Raw genomic sequence first — 25,606 nt, 5'->3', positions numbered from 1 at the left:
ATCAATTTGGATCAATGGCCTCCCAAGATGCTGATGAGTTGCCCACCTATATTCATCCTGGCCTTCTATGAAAAAAAATTGTTTTCACTCCCTTGCTATCCACAATGACAACAGAATCACCCAGAGACCATCTCCTTTTAATTAAAGTGGACAAACAGCAGAATATTTTTCGCATGCTTTAGCGATTTAACCAAAATAAAGTCTCAATTTAATGTACAGATATTTTGAATTTAATTTATCATGTAATACCAGAAAATAGCATTTGGTCAAGTGTAGGATAGGTGAAAAATATAAATTCACACAACACTGTTAAAGACCCTCTAAGGCGAGAACTAGCAGGGATCAGCTTACCACTCATGAGAGAAGCAAACGTGTCCTTTGGGACAGCAGAAGGAGATATCAGGGAATTGAGCTCTGGGAAGACTTTCAAACCCACGTTCACTCATCTTAAATGTCTTATTAGTGACATAAAATAGTAAATCTAACAAGTGAATGCAATGTACATCTAATTGCAACATCACATTGCCTGTGCAATAAAAGTCTTTCATACTAAAACTACAGACAAAATATCTGTTTTATTATTAAAAGAAAGGAAACTCATAAAAAGTTGCAATGTGCATAGGCCTCTGAAAAGTCAAAATTCTTAATTCAGTCACCCGCTGATCACTTGCCAATCGCAGACAGGATCATAGTAAACTACAACTGCAGACTACTTTCTTGTTGGTAAAACCATTAAAAGAGTCCCAGCTTCACAGATCCCTCTCTGCACAGCTTTATAATATTCATCTCCAGCAGGTCAATTGTTTCATTCTTTATCTGGAAAACAAACAAACAAAAAAATCAAACAAAGCACCAACGGTTACTGATAATGCTTTGGGTATGCACCACTATTTAGTTTATTTACTTAGGCACTTTATTACGGGATTCAAAATTAAAGGAGAGGTTCCTGTACAGAGTCCTGAACTCCAGAATGTTTCCATTCTGTAAAATATCTAACTGCTCTGCCATCCTAAGGTACAACTATAGTTCATATAGTCACATCTAATGTAGCTACAAATAAGCTGTAACTGGTATGGAGTTGATAAAGCCTGCCATGGCGAGAGATCCATGCTGGGCTGCAAAATTCTTGTGGGACTTTCCAGAGTATCATCCCGTAGCAGTAAGTCCAATGGCAGCATTGCACTACTACAGCCACAACGTTGTTAGTGTCTGAAACACTGGAACAAAAGTGAAACACAGGTCTACATGAGCTGCATGCAAACTACTTTGGATTATAATATAGATATGCCTGTAGTTTATTGCTTATCTAAAGATAAAAGACAAATGTATATGAGAATGAACTTTGGCTACATACTTTAGCAGGGAAAGAAGCCTCTCTGATATCATCATTACTCTGGAGCTTTCTTATAGTTACTTTTTCCCACTTATGTATAACTTATTGGCAAATTTTCTTAACTTATTGGCAAATTTTCTTTAGGGATTATACCCCTCCCTGCTTTCCCTTGGCACAGGAATAAATGATGCGAGAAATCTGACCAGTCTCTACTACACACTAGTTGTGCTACATCAAGGTAAAAATGGTTTTCTTCCTATGACAGGTCCATTTCTTACAAATCCTTTTACTGAGATAGGTCATGAAACCTGAAACTTAAACTTTTAGTATTTTCAAATCTGGTCAAGGCTCAGTGCTTGTAATGGTTACAGAAGGAAAAAATATAGTCTGTTATGCAAAATGTTTGAAAAAACTCCATTTGAATCTTACAAACAAGTAACATTAGGAGTTGAAACAGCTCTGTATTGTCATCTACATCTATACAGGAAGCTTTCAAAACAGGAAACTTGTCCTTTAGACTTATTAGAAGTAAACAATCAATTTTTATTTAAATCTTTACGCTTTAGCAGAACTCAAGCTCCCCAAGATGGAGTCTGACAAACTCATTCATCCCCCTCCTCCTGCTTCTTCACAAGCTTTGTTTTTATTTCCTTCTCTCCACTGTTTGGGATGAACAGAGCAAGAGACATAGGAAAAAAAGACAGCATTAATTAATGAGATGTTGAGGCAACTAAAAGAGCCCTGGATCAGGGTGATCTCCATTCTGTGAATATGATGGGATGCAGGAGTGATATATGGATATATGGGATAATTAACATATTTATTAGAATACACCCCTGTGTGCATAATATTCTACTGACTATGAAGTGAGCACAGGAACAGCAGGTAGCTTGCACCTTTAAAATGAAGCTACAGATTTTCTCTTTAGTGAAAAGAAAAGTATATGTGTTTCCAGCTGTTCTTGCTTTCTACTTATTTCATTATACAGACTGGTTTATTTATACTGAAATGTATCCATACAGCACCTTAGAAATGAGATGCAATTATTGACAAAGTGAAGTTTGCACTGGAAATGGGTCAGTGTGCCTCATTCACAATTTTAAGGGCAGAGTTTTCCCTCCACAACCAACACAGGATGCAAAAGAATTAGTACATCTAACCACCAATTCTTTAAATTGTGTTGTTGGCCGTATAAATCCTCTGAGGAAATTTGTGACTATTATTGCTGTAGTTTTACAATTATGTGCAGAAAATGGAAAGTCACTTGCAAAAAGCAGATTGCTAATGAGCATGCATTTGACAAATTTTATACAAGTAGGAGAGCAAGATGCTCTGCTAACTAAGACAGTATTCCATATTTTAAGTCTGCTTGTTGCCAGAATGATCCATTGGTTTCCACCGTGTCATGATGCCTTGTCTCTAAAACATTATCTGGGTACCTTTTATTACTTACATTTGGTATAAACAACTTCTGGTAAATCTGTCTGCTGTCAGCAGCAGCACATATTGCTGCAAGATGCTTCACTTACATAGCTCAAGTTATGAAAAACATTTCTGTATATTGTGTTATCTGAGCCACAGGGCATGTTTGAAGACTTTTCTGTAATCACAAATACACTGTTCTGTAATCATACATACATATCTATTCCTTAGGTTACTACTATACATGAAGGTGTAACATTCCTACATATTCGGTTTCAACTTGAACTATGCCTGACTTCTGAGCATTTACTTCTGTTATTTTAATATTAAGATAGCCATTTTCCCTTAATAAAATGCAGCTGGAGTCACAATTTTTGGACTGTATTCCCAGACAGGCATGCAGAAATGCAGTGATACTACCTATAGGGAGCTGAAAGGGATAGCTCAGGTTTGCAATAGACCAAAAACAAGTATTAACAATATAATTTTCAGCTTTTTGAAGTGGATCACCTATAGTCTGTGTGTATACCTGCTCCATCTGACTTGCAAAAATTCATTCCACCCCAGCCTTCAACTTTGGAACTACTGTCTTGTGCTAATGCTTGTGACTTCTAATTCTTTGGTCTTTAAAAAATTCCTGCACTTACAGGTGAATGCAAGCACCATACAAAAAAGCCTTGTGTATTTACCACAAGAGGGAGCCTTCTTGCCTCAATAACCAAAGCTGTTCTTTTTTGCTACTTCATTTCTGCAATGTATTTTTGCGGGCAAGGCACGTTATCCAATATTATTAGAAAGGTGCACCTTTGTGTATGTGGGTCTGTAATATAAAGCACATTCAAATACACAGATAAGTGAAGAGCAGGATTAATGACTAACAATTTGTTTCACTTGTGAAAGAGCTCAATGTCTATATGCAAAAAAAGTCCTCTTCCCCTGGAGATTCTGAGTATTGGTCTGCTCTAAAGGTGTTTAACACTGGGCAGGAAAATGGGAGCTTTTTAACAATGATGCATGGAGGAATCTGCTTCTTTCCCTCTCTGCTGGCTAAATACAAGTTGATGACACACAGCACACGGTAAACATGCCTCATGACAGCAATAAATATGAAAGCTGGAATACAGAATTGAAAAGAAGGATGAACTATCAGGAAAGGAGTCTACAGATGACAGATGGCTTTTCATGGTTTGTACCCTAACTCTTGCAAAACAAGGGGAATTGCCTATAGCTTTACTCACAGGAAGCTATCTTACCCTCAGCTAGAGGCCAGTAAAAGCTTCTTCAAGGGTTTTACTTGGTTTTTGACAAAACTTTTGCACAGGGTCCTCTTACTGAGAGCACTTCCTTGGGACAGGCAGAACAACTATCTAGCATAAACAGGAGAGATTCACAAAACAGTTGCAGAAGTCACAGCTGTGACTTGCAGGATGATTTAACAGAAAAGAACACCCCCCACACCCCTGCAAGTGCTAAGTCTGAGTCCTGAGAGTACAGACTTGCAAGTAAAATGTTGACTCCTTTGTGTTTCTAGACCACTGAAGTCTGCTTTACAGAAAGGAATCCTGACTGACAAGATCTAGGCACTAAATTTGTCTGAATCAAAAGCACTGAGTACACAGAATACAATACATACAGGTGCTTATACAGTACCTCAGGGATATCCATCATTCTCCTTAGTTTCTGATCTCTCCAGTTCCAATCCAGGATCATATACTTTGTGGAGTTCAGGCACAGGCCATCTGAAAAGGCAACACAAATTTCAGTACCAAGATAATGTGACATGTGCTTATCAAAATGATTTTTGGTTTTTACATCCTTTGCTCTCAGTTCCCAAGGAAACTAATCTTTGAACACTAAATACTACATTTGCTGGTTGGAAAAGTAATGCAATGACACTGCAAACTCCCTTAACCACATAATCCCATGCCTTTTTGGAAGATAAACACAGAAGCAGAACAACTACTGTTGCCAGGCTTGTCAAGAGCTAACATCCTGCCAGCAAATAATTCCCCAAGCTTCCTTTCCATGAAACCACAGGAGCTGAATTTCCACTGCTGATGAGGAGCTGGTAAGTTACAAGGACCCAAGCCTGAAAAATCCCATTAATGGGAACTGACAGTGCTCAGCAATTTACAGGATTGGGTGCTATGTGAATGTGAGTCGGGTGCTACCGAAGTATTCCTTTATCCTTCAAATAAATGGTGGTGAGAGAGGAAAAAGGCCCTTTCTGAACTGATCCTCCAGGAGTCCCCATCTGTTTCCCTGGTCTTCTTTATGATGGCCACAATTTTTCACATCAGTTCTTTGACTGCTCTCCATTCTTTAGTGACCTGCCACTACAACACCAAACTGTGACCTTGCCATAACCTGCCTCCTCCTAACAATGGCTATGTGCTGATGTGTCGAGCAGTACGGGTTTTGTGTTCGTGGAGGACACAGGAAAGCAACAAAATTATGGTATCCTCGTGCCCCTTTTTGGAAGGAGAAGTACAGTCCCAATCCATAGCCAGTCCTTGAACAAGAAACCACAGCTGGAGTGAGGCAGTGATTATAAAGTGGAACAGAAAGAGTCACTTTATCATTTTGTGATTTTGTTGTTTGTTTGGGTTTGTTTGTATATAATGTCCACTGAGTAAGTAAAATTACTCAAGACTTGGGAGGAGAAAAGGAGATTTATATAGAATAATTAATTTCATTACATGGCAAAACAGGAATAGAATCAAATCAGCAAGCAAATCTCTTCTCCACCCCCCCACAAAAGTTTACACTGAGCTCAGAGTGATACATGATACAACAACTTCTGCCATTACTTCCTTTTGATTCTTTTGCAGTGTTTGGTTTCCTGGAACTTTAAATCTTACACCAGAGTTTTGCAATCACTTACAAGTCTGCACAAATCAGTATTGCTGCCAAAAGAGGAAGTCCACCACCTCTGCCTGCTCATTACCCAATTTTGCATGTGGGTTGCATTTCGGGTTAGTTTTAATTGGGATCAGTTCACTGAGCTGCCAAACAGACTCTTGTGTGGGTGGGGTGTGTGCGTGTGTGTGTGCGTATGTGTGTGCGTGTGCGTGTGCATGTGTGCGTGCGCTACTCCATCTTTGCGTAGTAGTATTGATTCATGCCAATTTAAAGAGATCGTGAAATTAAATGTTAGAATCTTGACCTCATTTTGATCAACACAGTAGAAGTGGAAAAATAAAACTCCACAGCTTAGTCACCAAATCCACAGACTTTAGTCAGCCTAAGACCATCAAAAGCAACAGAAATCTCACTTCTTGCACCATGTATAAGTTACCTACTGAAAAAACCCTCCTTGATCTCCTACCTTGCTCCACTAGCGCTTTTATTCTCCCAGGAGTTCCCACTCCAATGTGGAAGACACCTTTTTCCAACATAGTCTTCTGTTCTTTTATCTAATTTGAAGAGAGAAAGACAAATCACAGTAAAATCACAACTGTTTAAAATTTGTTCTCAAAGAGTATTTCCAGGATGGAAATAAATTCAAGATGACACAGCTCTCCTTCTAGGATACTATCAAGTAGCAAATGTAACTCATCTTTCAGACTGTCAGACTGATAAATTTGGGAGAGAGTTTAAGAAACACAACAGTCAGCTGGGCATCAGACTTTTCTAGAAGGTCAGTTGTTTTCAGCTTTGAAAGTCTCCCATGGTACCAATTATTTCATGAGGCATGAACAGAATGCTTCCTTAAGTATTTAAACGAATTCTCTAGAAATATCTGGAAAACTGATAAAGCTGTATCTGCTCTAATCTGCCTCAAGACAAAGACACTGGAAAAGGGTGAAATAAAGCATGTGACATTTGTGTGTTTGACAGTGTTTACAGCAAAGGCCAAGTTTTCACTCATTACCTCCAATATTGCCATCACCTGTGCTCGCCAACAGGTATGCATGTTGGGGATCCAGGCATCTCACTACCATATGCATGTGTAGGTACTGGTACAGTTTGCTTCTACAAACGTATGTGTGAGCCTTATTTGTATTTAAACATGCAAAAGCCATCTGAAAGAGCACCCCACAAGAATGGGGAACACCTCTAGAACATAGTACATGAACATCTACACTGTGCACAGGATTGCACCAGAGTTATGGGAGAGCTTGGAGATGGTGTTTGGCTGGATGCATGAAACAGCAAAATGGGCTCCGAGAGGAACCCTAAATGAAAGGCATTATTATCCCGCCCAAAAGCACCATGACACTAGTTAGTGGTTTAGTCGTTTTACAGAAACACCCTTGTAGCTTTTTTACCTTTATGTGCTTTGCAAACAATTTCAGAACTCTGCAGTCTCCTTTAAATGCTGTCATTGACCTAGCAATAAAACAATTGAAAAAATTGAAACTGAAATTGAAATGCAGGTATCAAGGCTAGCACTAAGACCACACAGGAGGAAAGCAAAACTAGCTGGCATTTCCCAACATGCCTGAGACACACAGCTCCCCAGTGACCCTTATTTGTACTTTGAAAACTATGTTCATTCTTGTTTGCTACTTGGAGAAATCAACAGCTGGGAAAACACAACAGCAGATACAATTAAAGAGCAATATTGTTTAGATAGATTGTCAGAGAATATTTAATAGTCGTGGCTTGTACTTTCACAACTAACTTAGTTCTGAATGGACTAATTGCTAAATTCGAATTCAAAAATATCTCTGTTACTGATGTGCAAGCATGACTGAACATGTGTTTGCATGCACACAAACAAAAGATCTGTGAATGGACATTTTACAGAATCTTCATGCAGTGCTGCCACTGGGAACACCTAGGCTGCCACAGTCTTTACTACAGAAGGAAACTCCATTGTCCAAATCTCAGTTGGCCAAAACTCATTTGTCTGAAAACCTGACTTGTTTTTTGACTCTACATTTTGGCACATAACCGAAAACTTTATGCTCCTTATTAACCAAGCAGGAGGCAACACATTCTGTATTTACTGAATGTCATTTAAGAAAGGTTTTTTCTGAATACTTTTTGCAGCAAGCCAAATTTTCAAATTTCTCTTTTGCAGAGCTAAACATTTATATACAGATATCAAATATACATGTAAACCACCTGAGTTTCAGATGGTATTATCTGCATGCAGGTGCTAAGCACTACAGGCACATCTGTCATTTCTACACTTTCATCTGTGGCATAGAATTAAACTTCCCAACTTGTGATCTCATTTTGTACTAACAGATAATCACAGGAAACAGGGTCAAGGCACAAAAGACAACCATGAAATCTGTGAGATATACACTGATTTAACAAAGTCATCAAGACTTTCTGGAATGAGGTGAAGAAAGTGAGAGGAAGAGAAGGTAAAAAGGAGGAAAGGGCACACGAAAAGTCGTCCTGAGCCAGCTGAGAACACTGACACAGATCTTCAGGCACCAGAAACCCGCCTCGCCACTGGAGCTCCTGGAACGCCATGTCCTCATTACCATTGGTGCTAACAACATCATGACCCTACAGTCACAACTTCTAGTGGTGGGTCATGACGTTTTATGGGTTTATTATGTTCCCAAGTATAACATCTTGCATGTTTCCCTAAACTGGCTACACTTTATTTTTGTTTTTTAACAAAAATAGCACTTCCATGCAACTGTACTACTATGTGCTACTTCAGTCTGAAACCAAACACCCCACCCCTGCAGTTTAAAGAAGCAAGGGATACTGCCTCAGTTTGAGTCAGTAACTTTGTTGGCTAGCAGAGGACAGTGTCCCAGTTTTGCCTTTACATCTGTGGTTCCAAGACAAAACCTCTGATTGACTGCCAACCTCAACACAGCATTTGCTCTCAACATACTTGATGAGTTCCAAGGAACGAAGGGCAGAACTGCAGATAACCAGCATCACCACTGACTTCGTCTCCTTGTGGTTTTTACGAAGTTTTGCCCATTTAGGACAGACTGCAATGAAAAAGCCCATATAACACATTGAGAAAGTACTACTTATATACACACCATGATTTTAAATTACAAGAGTACATGATGAATGGTAGCCAGCAGCAAGAACACACATGCTGACTCCTATGAGGTCTGGATCTAGGGCAAAACTTTTACATTCAGTCATTGGTCACTGGAAAACATAATGCCTAATATAAATAAAACAGACATATTATACAACTGAACAAATTAGGTAAGAATTAAAATTCAACATTTTGTAAGGTGACAAGCCCACTGTCTTAGATTGCCACATACAGTAATTTGTATCACAGAAAAACAATCGAAAAGAAACATTTACCAGACCAGAACTTCTACCCAGATATGTAAGAGAATAAAAATCCTCTCTGTTAATTCCAGTAGACAGTCTCAGGATTGTTACTGTAAGATAATACATGTACCTACTTATGAAGCAACCATAAATTACTTAGAAAGAATCTCAAGCAATTAAAAGAAACCCCAAAACATTTTGATGCAAAGAGAAGTTGTAGAGTAAAAAAGAACCAGGAACACAAAACCTGTCATGCAAAAAACAAACAAACAAACAACAAACAAACCCCTAAAGAGTTATTAATGTTTCTTAGTTAAAGACATTTGGGAGTGCAGATAAAAAGCTGCAATAGTATTGCATTAATAATGTTTTTCATACAACTCTTCTCATCCTGACCAACATTTTAACTCACTTTCCTTCAGGTATGAAGAAAAACTGTGGGTGAGATCATTGGCTGGCAAAAAGCAGGAATCTGAAAACAGAAAGGAGAAAATATTTTTGTTGATGTATTTGTAAAAGCAAAAAGAGCATATATGTTGGCAGCATAGCCACTGGTTATGCCGATTAAATCACACACCTGTATTAAAATCCATCTTCAATAAATCACCATTTGTGAAACCAGATTCATGTTCACCTCTAGAGAGCAACAAGCTTTAAACTGGATAAGTCAATTAAGATACCATCTCTCAACCCTACTGCAATTCCTTTCTTTTCTCCCACCATGTAACCCTGCACACAGTACTGCACAAGTGCGATCAAACACTTTAAAGCAAGTTTTCATATGTCTTTGCCACGATCAATCAAAGGCTTTAAGCCAAAAGCTGTACAGTCAACTTGCCAGACCATTACTCCAGTCTAAGATGGAAGACATCTGTAGGTCACTCGAACAATTTGTACTCTGTAAGGAGAACGTACCAATAAGCGAGACATTGGCCACTCTCCTCTCAGTGAGTTTGTTTTTCTTCCTGGCCTTTCATATTGCAGCAATCTAACTCACTACACCAGTGCAAAGGGTAACATTTACATTGCTTTTTAATACCTTCCTCTTCCTTCATTTCCCACTGACTCCCGGTCTTTTACCTGGTCACTATCTTAACTAATGAGTCTTAAAAAGACTCTTTGGCAGAGACATACTATTTAGCTTTAGGCTCCATATACAGCCAACAAAGAAAGACAAGGTCCTCACTTAGGTACTTCGGAGGGTCCTTCCTTTCTCCAGAGTCTATATAGATAGTCTAGGTTCTTACAGTGGTAATTAAAATTAGATGGCCTGAAAACATGCCATATTTTTTAAGGGTCCTTCACCTGCTGGAACAATATACTCTCTTGGAGCATTAACAACTCTTTCTCCAGGCACCAATATATTTGATGTCTTTCTGCATGAAGCATTGCCCCTCAGAGCACGTCTTGGGAACCGGATGTTTGCTGATACATCTACTAATGACACAGATCAAATATTTCCTATTTTACAATAACCAGTTATTTAAGAATATACATCCAAGATAACAAGCAGTAACTAACTAAATTAAGGAGATTTCCTCACACGTTATTCATGTTCATATGGAGATGGCACACAACGTTAATACATGATTTCCTCTGGAACAGACAGTGTGACAATTTTATTTTATAGTTGGAGTCTGACAAAAGTCCTGCCTGTGTAGTTTCCTGAGAATAGGTGCTCTCCATCACTGTATCTTCCATTTAATGGGCATTGTCTGGCTAAAAACTTGTGTTTTGCCCTGATCACTTTTATTAAAAACAGTGCCTGAGATTCAGTGGGACTTGAGCTCCAAAGGAAGTTTGAATGTGTTCAACTGAAGGATCAGCAGCTGATTTACTTTTAAACTCATGTTTAAAACATGCACTTGATGATATTGGGAAAGGGTTGGGGCTGCTACAATACTGTAAGCATTTGGTGATAATAGAAGAAGTCTTTATATCCACCCTAGTTCTTTCCATCCAGTGGCAATCTATCTTAGCTCTTATTTTACTGATCTGAAAATATTAAGTCTCATTAATGACTGAGCAATTCAAAAGATTTTTTTCACTGATTTTTCACTGACACAGCAGAACTGGAATATTAACAACAACTTTAAATAAAAGTCCCAGAAAGGGGGAAAAACAACATAGCTCCAGCCTGCAGCAAGAGACCATGCTGACTACAGACCTGAGCTTCTGCATTAACTATGTCTGTTAACAAGAACACACAACTCCATGTAGTTGCTTGTAACTTTGCTCTGTGCTTTGATGCGAATAACTTGACAGCTGTAGGAGTCAGTAAACTCCTTGGCTCTCTAAGCTTCCAACTCCCAGCACAAAAAGAAAGGAAAACATCTCCATCCAACCCAAGAGCCAATCCATATGGAAACGGATCACTTCACTAGCCTGAAGGCCTCTTTTACTAGCAAAGAAACCAAAGCAATGTATTATTTGCACACAACCCTGAAGATCTAGAAATATTTAATATAAGCATTTCAAAGCCATCCATGCAGGGCTCCTCCAGATTTTCTTGATTCAAGAGGAAAGCTGAACTGGGCCTAAAGAAATAAAGAAGGGTTAACCTAGAATCATGGATGTCTGAAGGAAGCTGTAAGAAAGAGCATATTTATCTAGAAAGACAAGCTTAAACATTGAAAAAGAGAAAGCACTGTCAGGCTAAAAGGCTGCTAGCTTAGACACAGGTCACTAAGAGTTCAAGAAGTATGAAAGAAATATGCAGGCTTGTTACCAGGCAGTTTGGTCTTCATATAGACAGTGCCTAGAAAATGAATTCCTCTTTATCTGTAGAGTAAGAGGCAAAGCAGTTCAATGTTGCCTTCATCTCTAATGTAACCTGAAAGAGAGAAGCTAACCCCACTCTGCCCTGCTTTGCCTTTTCTATCCCTGGCTTTTAACAGGAGACAGACTACAGGAAACCCAGAGGGTCCCAGTCATGGTTAAAAATTGTTCACTTTACACTTGGACCAAAGCTACCATCTTATTTCATGCCACCCACTTAAAAAACATTGCATTCAACATCTCATAACCAAGTCAGAATGACATTTTGTTATTTCTCTGTCTACACCTGTCAGCCCTTCAATTACACATCTGGACAGATTCAGGTAATCCCAGAAATAAGATAATTTTTTGCAGTCTTTCTCAGCATCTTGGAAACTACTAATTAGGAATCATATCATTTCTACAAGAAAAGCAAACTCCTGGAACTAATATTTTACAATAAAAGCACACATTTAAACAATGTTTCTTTTTGTTTCCACAACTACAAAAAATCCACATATTTGTCCCAATGAAACTAACATCTCCACTTAAACAGCAAAGCAATATACAGTATAAGACAATATTTCCTTAAAGAAATTCAACTCAGGAGACCTGTCCTAAAAAAATTCCCTTTCTTCTACAGCAAAAGAACTCACTGGTATCAAGGAAAAAAAGCATTCTTTATCTATTTTATATAGGATAGGTTACCTGATAGTTTTAATTCCTCCATTTCAATCACTGAACGTTTTGCACCAAAATGTTGACTGAGCAGGTTCTGTAGATCTTTAGGGACACCAGGTTTCGGAGAGGATTTTTCCAGAATATCAGAAATCTTCTTCTAAAAATAAGTAAAGGGGATATGCAAGGCATTTTTATCATTTTTGCTGTTTGACTAATTAAAGTTCACAAAAACAGAGGGCAAACTTTAAAAGAGTGCAGCAGCTATTTTGTTCTTTTAAAATGTACAACTTTTTAAACCAGTCTAATAATTTTGAGCCTGGAACATGACTTTATGATACTATTTTACACCTGTGGAACATTATCTCAGGAATAGGTGAGAAAATTCTGTGTTTTTTTTTTCCTTCTAATCCCTTTAAATAAGGAGTAGAGAAAATGGTATTCTATAAATGAAAAGATCTTGACATTGTTGAAATGAAAGTGTTGTTGTATTTTTTCGCATAATTAAATGAATCGTGGGGGTAGAACAGCCCAGGATTCCTTTCATCTGAATGATCATTTAAAAATACAGGATCATTTCAGAATATGGCAGATTTTCAAGGAGACAGCCAGCCTGGAGAGAATGGCACCAATGCAAAGCCCTTCTTGTTCTCACAGAGAAATGATTCATTTGTGAAAAGCCAGCTAAAGATTTCTCAGCAGCATAAGCTGAACTGAATTTGCTGTCAGGAGGACATGTATGCCACCATGAGGACAGCATAGCCCCAGAAGTGAAAGGGAGCTGGAGAGTGTGGTTAGGACAGAACACTAGAGTAAGGATTTTTGAAGGGACAGTGAGATTTCACAGAGACAAGGGAGCTTGTCCTGGGAGCTGTTAGTGCTGCTTTAGCATGGCTGTGGGTAGTTTCAGAGCAATTTCAGCAGGCTGAGGGGGTGGCAAAGATCAATGGAAATGTTGAAGACAGTTATTAGGAGTTGTTGTATGTAGGGGACAGATCTTTTTCCATCCCTCTCTCTTCCATCCCAGCACCTGCTTCTTCCTTCCCTTCCATCCATCCCCAACCTTCTCCCTACTGCCCGATACACCCCAAATACTCCCTTAATGGCAACATGAAGAGCAGAAGGCTGTACACAGAAAAGCCATACGGGCGCTGCTGAAACCACTCTACCCCACAGCAATGGCAAAGTAGGCAGCCTGCCTCTCTCAACCCTCTGCCACTTCAGGCCACTGCCTATTTCACTTCTGCTTAAAGCCAGCTGTGCATTTGCAAGATCTCAGCCAAATCTTTGACAGTGGAACACAAGGAGACCAAGTGCTTATGCTTTCTTTCCAGTCAACCTTTGGCCTGGTCTAAAGCCCTTGGAAGTCACTGGAACACTTTCCAGCGCATCTCAGGCTGTTTATCAGATTTTTACAATGCCTAAATCTGTAGCATTCCCTCTCAAGTTTCGCCTTCATTTGACACTGTTACGTTTTTCTGCCATGCAACAATCGCAAGCTCTGTCACTCTTTAGTAATACTTTTTCCTTAGACTGCTTAAAAACAGGCCTTCCCAAAGAATGGCCACAGGCCATCTGCAACACACGTAGCCTTTGTATGAGGCCCACAACAGAATCTCTTCATTGTTATTCCTACCCAATATACAAGACACTGCACTAGGGAGAACTGCTCTTGTCCAGCCCCAGGGCCTTACACCCTGCCTCTTCAGTGACCCACGTCTGGGAACCTCTGATTTAGCAGATAATAACACAGAACTATCAGGTTCATTTTTTACTTGGTAACTCAGCGTAACCTGCCATTCCACAGGATCATTACATCATTCCCTGGGCCACTTGATTCCTTCAGGAAAATTATGGTCCTCTTGAGGGGAGAAGCCTGATACTACCAAGAAATTCCATGAGAGTTAGAGCAAGGACACCTGAGCAAACTCTCTTCCTTCAAGGAGAGCTGTGGGGAAATGTTCCTCATGCAGGAAGTTTTATTATTTTTCTTCCAATTCATTCCAGATGCTTAAAAGCAAAGGGTTTTTTCTTTTCTTTTTCTTCTTTTTGGAGAAAGCAGTTTGTTTGGGAGCTACAGATTAGCCTGATAAATATTTTCTGATGGATTTTTTTGACAGGCTGTATATGTCACCTTAGTGGCATATCCCCACTGAAACTAAAGGTGTAACTAAGAGCCTATTGTTTGCCTGAAAATTGGGTGTTTTTGTTAGGTCTGGTTCACCAGTTCCTATTGTGGGATGCTTTTGCTCTGGCTGCAATGGAAGTAGTACCAAGGTCATTTCTGCCAGAGCTGCAGTTAAAGCTAAATCCCACTCTTCCCTCATCTCATTCCCTGGACGATTCAGAGGCCTGACATAACATAAAAAAGCCACCTCTCTGCCCTGTGAGGAAGCCAAGTATTTACAGTCTGTCCTGAAAGACAATTAATTTGCTTGGTGCTGTACAGTTTCTATCTAGACTGCAGTGTGTGTTTGTTGTTGAGGATGAGGATGGAGCATGGCCAGAGGGACAATACACAGCATTTATTAATATAGCTATGCTATGATGAGAAGAGGGAACAAGGACAGTTCTTGGCTCAGGAGATGTAACAGCAGCTGGAGTCTGGCCACGCAGCTGAAATAGGGTAGATTCTGCAGCAACTGAAAATCCATCTTTCTCTGATACAGTTATATTTTCCTAGTGAGCAACACTTGCAAGCTTGGTGCAGACATACACAATCCTTGACTGGGGTGTAGACAAGTGTCACAATTCAGTTCACATGGGAAGCGAGTATTTGAAGTGAAGTCAAAAAAGTGGGAATTTCTATTCTTCTCTAAAATAGGCTGCAATATCTTTGACCATATTACTCCACATTGTCACAGTGTTGTGAATCTTATAATATCATATGCACCCGGTGCCCCAAATACATCCTAGGACATTCATACCTTCCTTCTCCTCTTTGCTTTTACAGTGCTCTCCTGTTTTTCTTCAGGCTGAGTTAGAAAACACTCTGTAGGCTGCAAAGCACAGAAAAAGAGAAAAAAAAAGACTCAACTTTTGATATATGATCATCTGAAAAAAACCAGCAAAAGGAGGTAAGAGAGGGATACAGAAATTGTCATACCGGGTTAAGGAAAAACAAACGAAACCAAGCCTCCCCATTTGTAGAGGGAATCAAGTAATCTAGAGTAATTTCAGAATAAAGACCTCTGTTGTTGTAACTAAGAGCAGAATAAAAGAAGGGAAAGCGGAAACATCCAGGTTTGTAGTCATACATCCATAAAACGGTCAAAAGCAGTTTGGATAAATTAAAAAAAAAAGAGAGAGAAAAACATGAACAGAACTTTCAAAAATTATATAAATTTAATCCCTGTTATTGTGTGTGATCATTTTTCTTAATTTAGCCAATAGGACTCTATAATAATTGGGTCTAATATGAACATCCAGATGGTTAAAGATAGTATGGAACTGGGAGAAAATAATTGGAAACAATCATGCTCTGGATTTCCATTGACGTTTGTAATGTAAAACTTAGGAAAAGATGTTTAAAATTTGCTCTGCTCCATTCTTGCCTTGTCTGCTCATAGCAGGCAGGATCAAATACACATAAGAAAAATACATGTTACCTTTCAGAATAATCTTTATCCAACACATCTCACTATTATTAACTCTCTTTTGTTCCTGAGTGAGCAGGCTGAATTGGTCTGTTAGCTAGAGTCCCTGTTCACAGAAGCCAGGGTGAGGATCTGTCTGAAAGCCCCCTAAAATTGTCCAAGACAGAGGAAGTGAGGCACAGGTTTTCCTTGTTTTAAGCACAGCAATTCTCTTTCTTTGGCCTTCTTAGGGACTGAAAATTACAAATGCAAATTAATCTACAAATGCGGGCTTGAGAGCTTAACAGGTGATTCGATGCAGAGCAGTGGGAAAATGGGCTGAGTTGCAGGAGAAAACTCCTTGCCACTATGATGCATTTGGCTGGAAAAATCTACTCTTGTGAGCAACTGTGGTGAAGGCTCATCACTTGGAACATTAAAAGCTGAGGAGCAGCCAGTCCTGCACCAGCCCCTGGGGAAGGCCTGGAGGGGAAATAGCAGCGGTAAAGGGAGTCTGGCCGAGACCTAGAGAAGCGCTCCTCCGTTTCCTCTGAGGGCAGGAGCCACAGGACCAAGAGGGCCAAGGAAAAGTCAGCAGAGTATGCAAACCTCTCTGAGCACTTCCTCCACTGCCTTCTTGACAGAAGGCCACTTCTTGATAGCTTGCACCCTCTGGCCCTTGCCACCACATTTGTGCCTTTTCATGCCCATTCTCATAACTTTATTACTTTACTCAGAAGCATTTTGGGGACTTTCATTGTTTATGTTTTGGCTACACTTCCCCTTTTCTCCCCCTAGCCCCGCCTCAATTTAGCTATAAAAAACGGGGTACCACCACACTCACCATAAACGAAGGACCTTTGCTTGCCCCTGTTTTAAGTGCTGCTATGCAAACACAGTCAACACTAGCAAAGGCAGTAATACTGTTTGGAAGTGGCCCTGGAATTGGCTGAGGTTTGAAGTGAGACTTAGGAACTAGCAGAGAAGGTTTGGCTGGGGGACAACTACAGCCAGAGCAGCACTCTACATCTAGGGCTGGAATTCATATTGCAGCCTGGGTCAATACGTACCCATGAGAAGCTGTGAGGGAGTCCACATCTTGCCTCAACAAACAGGGATCTGTCCCTGTGATTTTCTCAAGTATAAACAGATATGATCACCACTGGAAATCAAGGGACTAACTGCAAGTAGAAACTCTCTTGACCTAATAAGGTTGCTCCAGGGTTAACGTAAGTTTTTTTGTTTTTATTTTTGTTTTTTGAAATCTCTGTCCTGACTCTGATTCAAGTGCTTTTAAGAATACCGTACATTTCTTCATTCCTAACCCTGCTGTTAGCATTCCCAGACATTCAGACTAAAACAGAGCTACCCTCTGCCTTCAGCTCCTGCTCTACCCTTATGCATCCCAGCTGTCTATAGATATTCAAAGACCACTTGCCAGGTGTTTTCATCACAATTTCCATATTCAGCATCACATTTTAGGCAGAGAACAAGCCTTTGTACCGATTTAGTCAAGGGACACTACCAAGCCATCAAAAAGCCAGAAATGGATGACCTTCTTCCCTTCTCCTTCTTCCCACAGAATACAATGGTTCCTTAACCTAGAAGGCTTCACCACTCCATGTATGAGTCTTTCAGAACATAGAAAAATGCCACTCAGTCACGTTGGGCCCATTTCTACCTTCACATATATTGTGAACTGTTTCATATAAATGTGCAAAACACCATGTGCACTCCCAACTTGTATCTGTGTGAGAAAAGAATAAAACCCACAGAGCTGAAAAATGTTCTCTAAGAGAAACAAAATTTTCTCACTGATAACTCTTCATTCAAGTGCTTAAGATATCACCAAATGTCATGGCTTCTTTTCTGAACACAGTATGAAGCCCTTTATTTCAATGGCAACAGAAGTACACAGCAGGCTTGTAGGCAAAGCCTGGCTTCCTCAGACCAGCATTAGAAGATTCACAAAACTCCTTTACAGCAGCACATACATACATACATATATACACACATATATATACATATACATACATACACATATATATGCATGGTATACTGTTAGCCCAGAAATACAAGTCCACTGTATCTAGACATTAAAAATAAAGCCATAAAAGTAAGAGAAAACAAATGGTGGTGAATAGCCGTAAATCTACATGTCTTTTGATGATCTGCAATCTTAAAATATTTAGGCATCTGATCTAGACTGAACTTCTGACCCTTTCATAAGTGTTAGTTGCCTACCTACTCATTCCATAGCTCTTTGCATGCCACCCTTAAGAAAAGGTCATTTGCATGTTTTTCTTATGCAAGATACAGAACAGACAACCTACTGGTTTTTGACACGGCTCCCTTGTGCTCTGTGTTCTTATGCTGTTTTTACAAGGAAGTTCTTAAAATGCAGAAAACAGGAAATTTGTGCTGAGACCACTGATTTATGAACTAAAATGTCATAAATTCCTTGTTTGTTAATCACAGACAGAACATAAAATATTTCCTGTATTATATTTCTAACACAACTTTTTTTCTTTACATGTTGCCAAGTTACTGGAAATTCAAATGTAAAGTGAAAACATTCTTGTGTGCGTGTGAAAGTTTACATTCTAGGTCAGCCATATACTCTAACTTTGGGAGTTAGTGGCAAAGTAAACACATCAGTGCTCCATTCAGATTGGAGACAAATTATTCATTTCATTGTAAGCCAGAGGACAGTTTGCAGACTGGAAACATAAATGTTCATAATTCTATTTAGTTGTCTCCTGACTGGTTTTAAGACGGTTTTAAGTCCACTGCAGAATAGCTTCCAGACTGTGAATGAGGCAGGGATGAGTGAGTAAAATAGGTTATGTTAAATACACCAGAAAACAAAACTACTACCTTTGTGTAAATACATCTGATCAGCAAGCCTTTTTGCTATAAAAGACCTGCAACAACACATCCATGACACTGAGTTCCTATTAGCCATGAAACTCTATAAGGCAATGACTTAACATTAAATTACCTGTTCCAAAATACAAACTGATATTTCTTATTGTACAGGAAGAGCTGTGGCATGTGTTCTGGGCCACAGGTGAGCAGTCCCAGTTCCCATTCAGCAGGATAACTTGTGTAGGTTTATCCTTTCTAACATTCTCATAGAACGAGCAAAGTACCTCCTCCAGATACACCAGCTTATTTTGTTCCAAACGTATAAGTGAACTTAGTGCTGATAAAAAGGAGCTCTAGAGGCAACCTTGCTGAGTTGAAGTCCTCAATATCTGCCACCAGGTACAGTGCGCAGAAAGGCAATACAACCTTCTATATTGCTCAGTTGTCTCCTTCCTAATGAAAATGTGGAAGCAGTTCAGATTTCTTGGCTCACTTAGCTCTTGGATGTCTGAGAAAGATACCCAAAAGGATAGCAATTAATACTGCACATTTACTGTGTTGCTTCTACTTCTCTGCTACAAAAGAGAATATTACTACAAAAGTTTTTCACTTGGGCAACTGCCTAGGCATCATAGAGTGAAGGCTTTTATTTAGTACTGACCTAGGTCAAAATTTATACTGATCTCAAGGAGAGGGAGCCTCCAGTGTTGTTTTAGCTCCTTGACAGCCATTCAGTCCATTCTCCTGTATGATACCAGGAAGACACAAGAAATTTACCTTCAAACAAGAGACTTCTTAAAATCAGCTCAGCTTTAGATGACTCTTTTCTGCTAAAGTTGGGGGGAGGCTGTCTGTCAAAGATGTCACTGCCTTTTCCTGGGTATACTCCATATAGTTCTGAGAATCATAGCTCCTAGTGGTCCTAAAGGAAGCTTTTAACAGTGCAAGGCTATGGAAACATCCATCCATGTGGACCTAAATTCTTCCTCACTTGGACATTTCAATGGAGTCATATTTGGGTGGAGATGCTGTAAAATATTTAAAATACAGCTTCCAAGATCTCATGTGTGCAGGGAGAGGAAGCCGGGCAGCATCACTCAGGCTTTTATCACCAGAAGTAACGAGGCAGGAGGCAGGCTCAGCAACCTCAGTTTACACAAAACAAGAGTGAAGTTATTATTGAAATGTACTGGAACTCAACACTTCCAAATAAGTCAAAATCACTTTATAAAAGAATCCTATTATGTAAAAAGATCAGACAAAAGGTGAAGAAAACTGCCCCCTTACTGAAGAAAAAGGGAGTACATTTCCTTATGCATTATCACCTCTGTGCTCTACACAACTGCTAAACTTACAAACCTTCTTTCTTTTCTTTGTCACAGCAGGTTTGGAGTCTGAATCCTGATGCATTGCTCTCCTCTCATCACTTGCCTTCTCACTAGCTTCATCATCTGACGGATCTGATGAGAAAAAAAGGGTTTTGTTACTCTGTTTTTTAAATCCATCTTCTACCTTCACATTCAGAAATAGGGATAATATCTTCAACTGAAGGTTTGTCACAATAATACAATCCTAAGATTGGCACTAAACACAGCTGTAACAGAAATTAGTAACACTTTACCAGTATTTGACATTCACCTAAAAAGAAGTCCAATTTTCCCCTCTTCTTCACAGTATTTCATCTAGAAGGCAATAGATTTCCTTAGCCTTCTGTAATTCTGCAAAGCTGGTACCATCTGCAGAATCACAGGGAGAAATGTCTATTTTTTCCAGAAACCTCACTTGAATTGAGCTAAGCATTGAACAACGAAAAAGGACCTTTCTAATAAACTACAATGTCTCAAGATCCATGACATCTCTCTGCTTTATTTCAGGATGAGCAAAACAACCTGGGTTCCATAGCACTGCACTCACCAAACACAATCACAGACCTATCTCAGCAAATCATCGGACCAAAAAAACAAGCAACAGCACTGCTGCTAGAGACTAAAAAAAGCAATGGCTCTGTGGACCAGAGGTTCACTTAGAAAACACAGCTTTCCTGCTAAGCTTGCTGACACTTCTCATGGAATGAGTCACCTCCTCCTATGAAGACAAGTCTTGCAGATGAAGGAAGAAAAAAAAAAAAATCAAACCCAACACACACACACACACACACACACACACACACACACATGCATGAATGCCTTACTAACTACCTACAAGAGTAAAAATCCTAAGAATGGTATAATGTCTGACTGTATAAAAATATATACAGACTTTTTCTGTGAGCCCATTTTTTAGTTGTGTGACTCTTATTGGTAGTATTTAGCAAAGGCACTGTTCCCCCATTTCAAGCAGAATGACCACAAGACTAAAAGATGCTGATGTTTTCAGAGAAAACTCTTTAGATTAAGATGCTGTCCACTCATCTGCCTTATCTCTTTCATTAACAGAGAGGCTTGGAGGAAAAAAATACCCACAGGCCCCCTCATAGAGCTGTATTAGCCTCTCATTTTAAAAGACTTTGTATTCAAATACAGAACTTTCTGCTGGGGACTGAATTATTTCACCGATCATTGCCAGGAGCATTATCAGCCAGCTAATGGGATAGTGAGAACTGAAGAATTCAATTTGCACTCCTGGAATACTCGGGAATATGCCTCCCCCCCCGCAACCAGGTGTTCAATCATCGTGGAAGTCTCCTGTATTCTGCAGTTACAAGTTGACAGTTTAAAGATGAAACTACTTATTTTAAATAGGATCAGTATGATTCCTTAAGCACCCAAAGTATGGAAGACATGATTCCACTCTGAAGTATGCACCTGTTGAAAAATAAAAGGTAAAGTGGAGCGGAAAGGGTATGAAGGGGAGAAAACCAATCTTTATTCCTCCACAGCTGCGACACTGCACATCGCATGGTAATAAGGCAGTGGCTTGGAAAATCCTAATGCAACAAAACAGCTAACAACTTGTGTATGTATTTACATCTGGAAAGTACTATCTTCTAACTTCCACCCCTTTTCACACTTTGAAAAGTCTGCATAACAGCATCCTAAAACCGGGCTGAGACAGCTGTTAAAGAGTTTTAGAAAGTCTGGGAACTTTTGAGAGCTAGCAATTGAAGCAAATCAGTGAATATTTTAGCAGATTGGATGTCATCTGTTATGAAATCTTATTTGGTACAGATTAGATTTCTGGCAAACTGCAACAGCCTCAGAAGCAGAGCAGGGACTGAAAAGAGAACTTGCTTCTGTCCAATGCAACTAACAGACCCTGAATGATGGGGTTACCTAAGTGTGTTAATGAACTCTATTCAGACCAAAATGCAGGCCAGGAAAGAACTCGCAGCACTCGTTTGCCACTCAGTGCGGGATCACGACATATTCTGACATCCTGAACGAGAATCCAACAACGCCCCTGAGTCGTTCCTACACCTACAGCAGCAATACAAGTGGGGCCACCGAGTGGACATTACAGCTAAGCTCGCCTATTTGCTTTCTGCTCTTTGCAGGTTTAGCGTGGCAGCAAATCAGCGACTGAATGGGCCGTGGCCACGAGAGAGCCTGATCCCATGCAAGGGGAGTGGCTGGTGGCTTCCTGGCTGGGGCAGGGATGCTCCTCTTTGGCAGTCCCTTACCACAGGTTAGCTGCAACATCGGGCTGTGCCCATCCCACACTGCTGCTAAGTCAGCCTCATCAGAGGAGACTGCGTAGTTATTTTGGGATTTCTTCTCAAAGGACATGGACAAGGCAGGTGGCAGGTTTAAATCCCAGGCAGTGCGCGCACACACTAGTGTGCACACGTACAGCATTGGGCTCCATGAGCCGCCCTAGCAGCTATTTTCCCTCTTCTCTGAGAGGTGAGCTGAGAGTCGGACAGAGTCTTCTTCTGAGCTGCCACTTGGATCATGAGCTAGAACAACAGTTGGCATTCTCTAGCACTATTACTACTTTTACTAGTACATCACTTACCACTGTCCCAATAGTGTTCATCAGACAGTGGCCAAAGGCATAAGATTTTCTGGGAAAGTTTGCTGACCACTAGAAGTGGCCAGGAGATAGTATTCCACAGCTCGCTTGTTTTGCTTTGTTTCTTGATGTCTTCAGTGGTGACATGGGTTTATTTTATTTTATTATAAATTTTTATATTAACGCTCACAAAATTCTATCTAGTTCTGTATAGCCTAACACAGGGCAGCAGACAAAGAGGGGAGATACAAACTTGAAGATTTATGAGACTAAAAAATGTCATTCTTATGCTGGAGTTCCGATATCTGTGTCAATCTACTGGGTTCCTAATTCCTATTCTCTTGAGGATGTCTGAGTGGTCCTGCACCGTGTGCTTCCCTCTACACACCAACAGCTCCTTCCCGCTGCTATTCCTCTCCAGAGTGACTGGCCATTTATATCTTCCACTCACTTTGGAGTGTGAGATATGTTGCTTCATTAAAAGAAGCTGTAAAATTACATCATCCAGCATATTCTTGAAAGTTTAAGCATGCCTTGGTGACTTGATATTATCACTGAGCTCTACCATGGGCTTGCTTCCCCCAATATGACTCTTCCTCCAGCAAATTTCTTGCATTGCATTTTGGTGGAGCAGCTTCTGGGTTTCAGAGACTGTTAGTGACTTTTGTATATCACCCCCCCCTATATCTTCTGTCCTGACTCCAGAGATGCTGGAGAAGTTACCAGCTTTTGCATGTACCAGCACTACAGCCCTGAAGCCCTGGATGCACTGCATCCAAGCAGGCTCTGGATGGATTACACAAATGAAGTACACCCAACAGTTCAGAATGCGCGCCCTCTTGGTTTCTCTTGCTCGGCTTCTCCCTAGCCTTAAGTACCTGTAGCTGAATAAATCTGTGCGTGTCTCACCAAACTGAAATGCTGAGTCAGCTCCTTCTCAATGCATTTACCTCACACTGTAAATAAATGAAATTAGAGAGATTCAGGGAAAACTGAGTGCGATCTTTAAGCATTCCTTTTAAAATCCCACTTCGCATGCTTTGAAAGGGAAACAGGAGGGGCCTTTAAGTTTTAAATAACCTCTTCTCTCTCTCATAACTAAAAGATACACTGCTAGTAATAGCAATCTAAAACTGGACAAATGGTTTCCATGATATAGCCTGACAAACAATGTACCACCTGCTCACTGCCCATCTGAGCTTTGGACTGCACGTTGTGATGCAACGTCCTTCTCCTCTTTCAGCTATAAATGAAAGAAGAGGGAAAGAAGAGTCTGGCCCCAGACTCAACAAACATCTCTGAAAACACTTCTAATCTGAGCCCCTTTCTGCAGTATCCGAGCACCTTTCTTTCATGAACCGGTAGGACTTCTCATCTGTTCTAGAAAAGTCAGTCATACTCCAGTGAGACAGCAGCAAGCTTCAAGCTGTGATTGTTTGTGACACCACGTCAACTCCAGGGATGACAGGAGGGTTTTGCTGGGGATGTCCAAGTACCCGAGGCCAGGTTCGGCCACCCTTGCTCCCACTGAGCAGTGTATCTCACTCTGCAAGTAAGTACCTGGAAGTCAGTGAGGTAACTCATAAAGTAAAACGTAACTAGACATGAATAAATGCAGAGGCATCCAGCTCACGGATTCCAGACGTGTTTACATTGGGGTAGTACTGCCTGCCCTGTTTTGAGGTGTCAAACCACACAGAAGATTCCTCCCTCTGACAGAATAGGGGAGAGAACAACTCCTTCCTTAGTAACAAGTTGACACAAATACAGAATCTAATCGACTAATACAGTGTTGACTTTGATCCCTCTCATTGTGCAAATGACCAGATGCGCAGGCACTGATGGAAGACACTGCGGGACAGATAGGGTTACTTACAGCAGCAGCCCTCCGTAGCTGCTTTCCTGCAATGTATGCATCTTAGGTAACCACAAGGTCATAAAAGTATGCTGAACTCCCACAGAGTGCTCTTGATATAGATAAATAAATGCAAATTCAAGAGCTCTTCACTTTCTTCTTTGGTATTATATCAGCAGGATGTCACATAGACAACTACTAACAGGCTTCCCCAGTCATTAGATATTTATATTTGAATTTATTTTGAACTGTGCTGAAAAGAAAAAAGCCATTTATGCTTAACACACACACACACAAATAGAATTTCTTATTTTTCTCATTGATCACATTATTGTAAAGTCATTCAATGCAATGGTTTCAAACTGCTTTCAAATTAAATATACATATACATATGCCTGAGTGCATCAATATGTATACTAAATACATACACACATATATATATATAAATATACATACACCTCTGTGTGTGTTTATACACATACACACAAATAAAGAGACACACAGATATGTATATAATTTAACAGGTTTCCTTTAATCATCACCTTTATTAACTATTATAGTCATGAAGAAGTTATATTTGCCTGGTCATTTATTCCAGTATTTTTACAGGCAGACAAGACATTAATGATACCTGAGGTCATGACACACGCTATAATGTGAAAGCAATTTTGTTCATATTACCTACTACATACAAATTTGTGTTTGTTAGGCTGATTCATCATTATTCAGTCTTTTGACCTTTACATGCCACTTCCCTACTCTAAAGTGATTATTAAAGGAGTTAAAGTGACCACAATACAAATAATTCTTTTAACAACTAAGCTAGACTGACTGAGAAAGTGAAATTCTTCTAGGAGCATAATGCCACAAAATAAACAAAATGTTGCAACTGAAAAGGAACAGAAAATGTTACAATTCTTTGGAAAACGCGACTTACGGTTCTGGCCATTC

At 39.9% G+C, this 25,606-nt stretch overlaps 1 protein-coding gene across 4 annotated transcripts in view; it reads right to left on the bottom strand.

The window, feature by feature from the left end:
- Window positions 1–116: 116 nt before the first annotated feature.
- Window positions 117–25,606, bottom strand: part of CMSS1 (cms1 ribosomal small subunit homolog) — a 117,128-nt gene continuing 91,638 nt past the window's right edge. For all 4 annotated transcript variants that reach the window (XM_013950094.2, XM_013950096.2, XM_013950095.2 and 1 more), the window contains exons 2-10: window positions 20,209–20,309; window positions 15,334–15,405; window positions 12,437–12,566; window positions 9,384–9,443; window positions 8,565–8,667; window positions 7,027–7,087; window positions 6,084–6,171; window positions 4,406–4,494; window positions 117–816 (exon numbers count right to left, since the gene is read on the bottom strand). In XM_013950094.2, the coding sequence (XP_013805548.1) occupies window positions 733–816; window positions 4,406–4,494; window positions 6,084–6,171; window positions 7,027–7,087; window positions 8,565–8,667; window positions 9,384–9,443; window positions 12,437–12,566; window positions 15,334–15,405; window positions 20,209–20,309 (788 nt within the window). In that variant the 3' untranslated portion in view covers window positions 117–732. The remainder of the gene's footprint in view (window positions 817–4,405; window positions 4,495–6,083; window positions 6,172–7,026; window positions 7,088–8,564; window positions 8,668–9,383; window positions 9,444–12,436; window positions 12,567–15,333; window positions 15,406–20,208; window positions 20,310–25,606) is intronic.

Source organism: Apteryx mantelli, chromosome 1 (genome assembly GCF_036417845.1).
Source record: "Apteryx mantelli isolate bAptMan1 chromosome 1, bAptMan1.hap1, whole genome shotgun sequence".
Lineage (NCBI taxonomy): Eukaryota > Metazoa > Chordata > Aves > Apterygiformes > Apterygidae > Apteryx > Apteryx mantelli.
The sequence above is the reverse complement of the archived record's forward strand: the minus strand, read 5'-3'. Positions and strand labels throughout refer to the sequence as shown.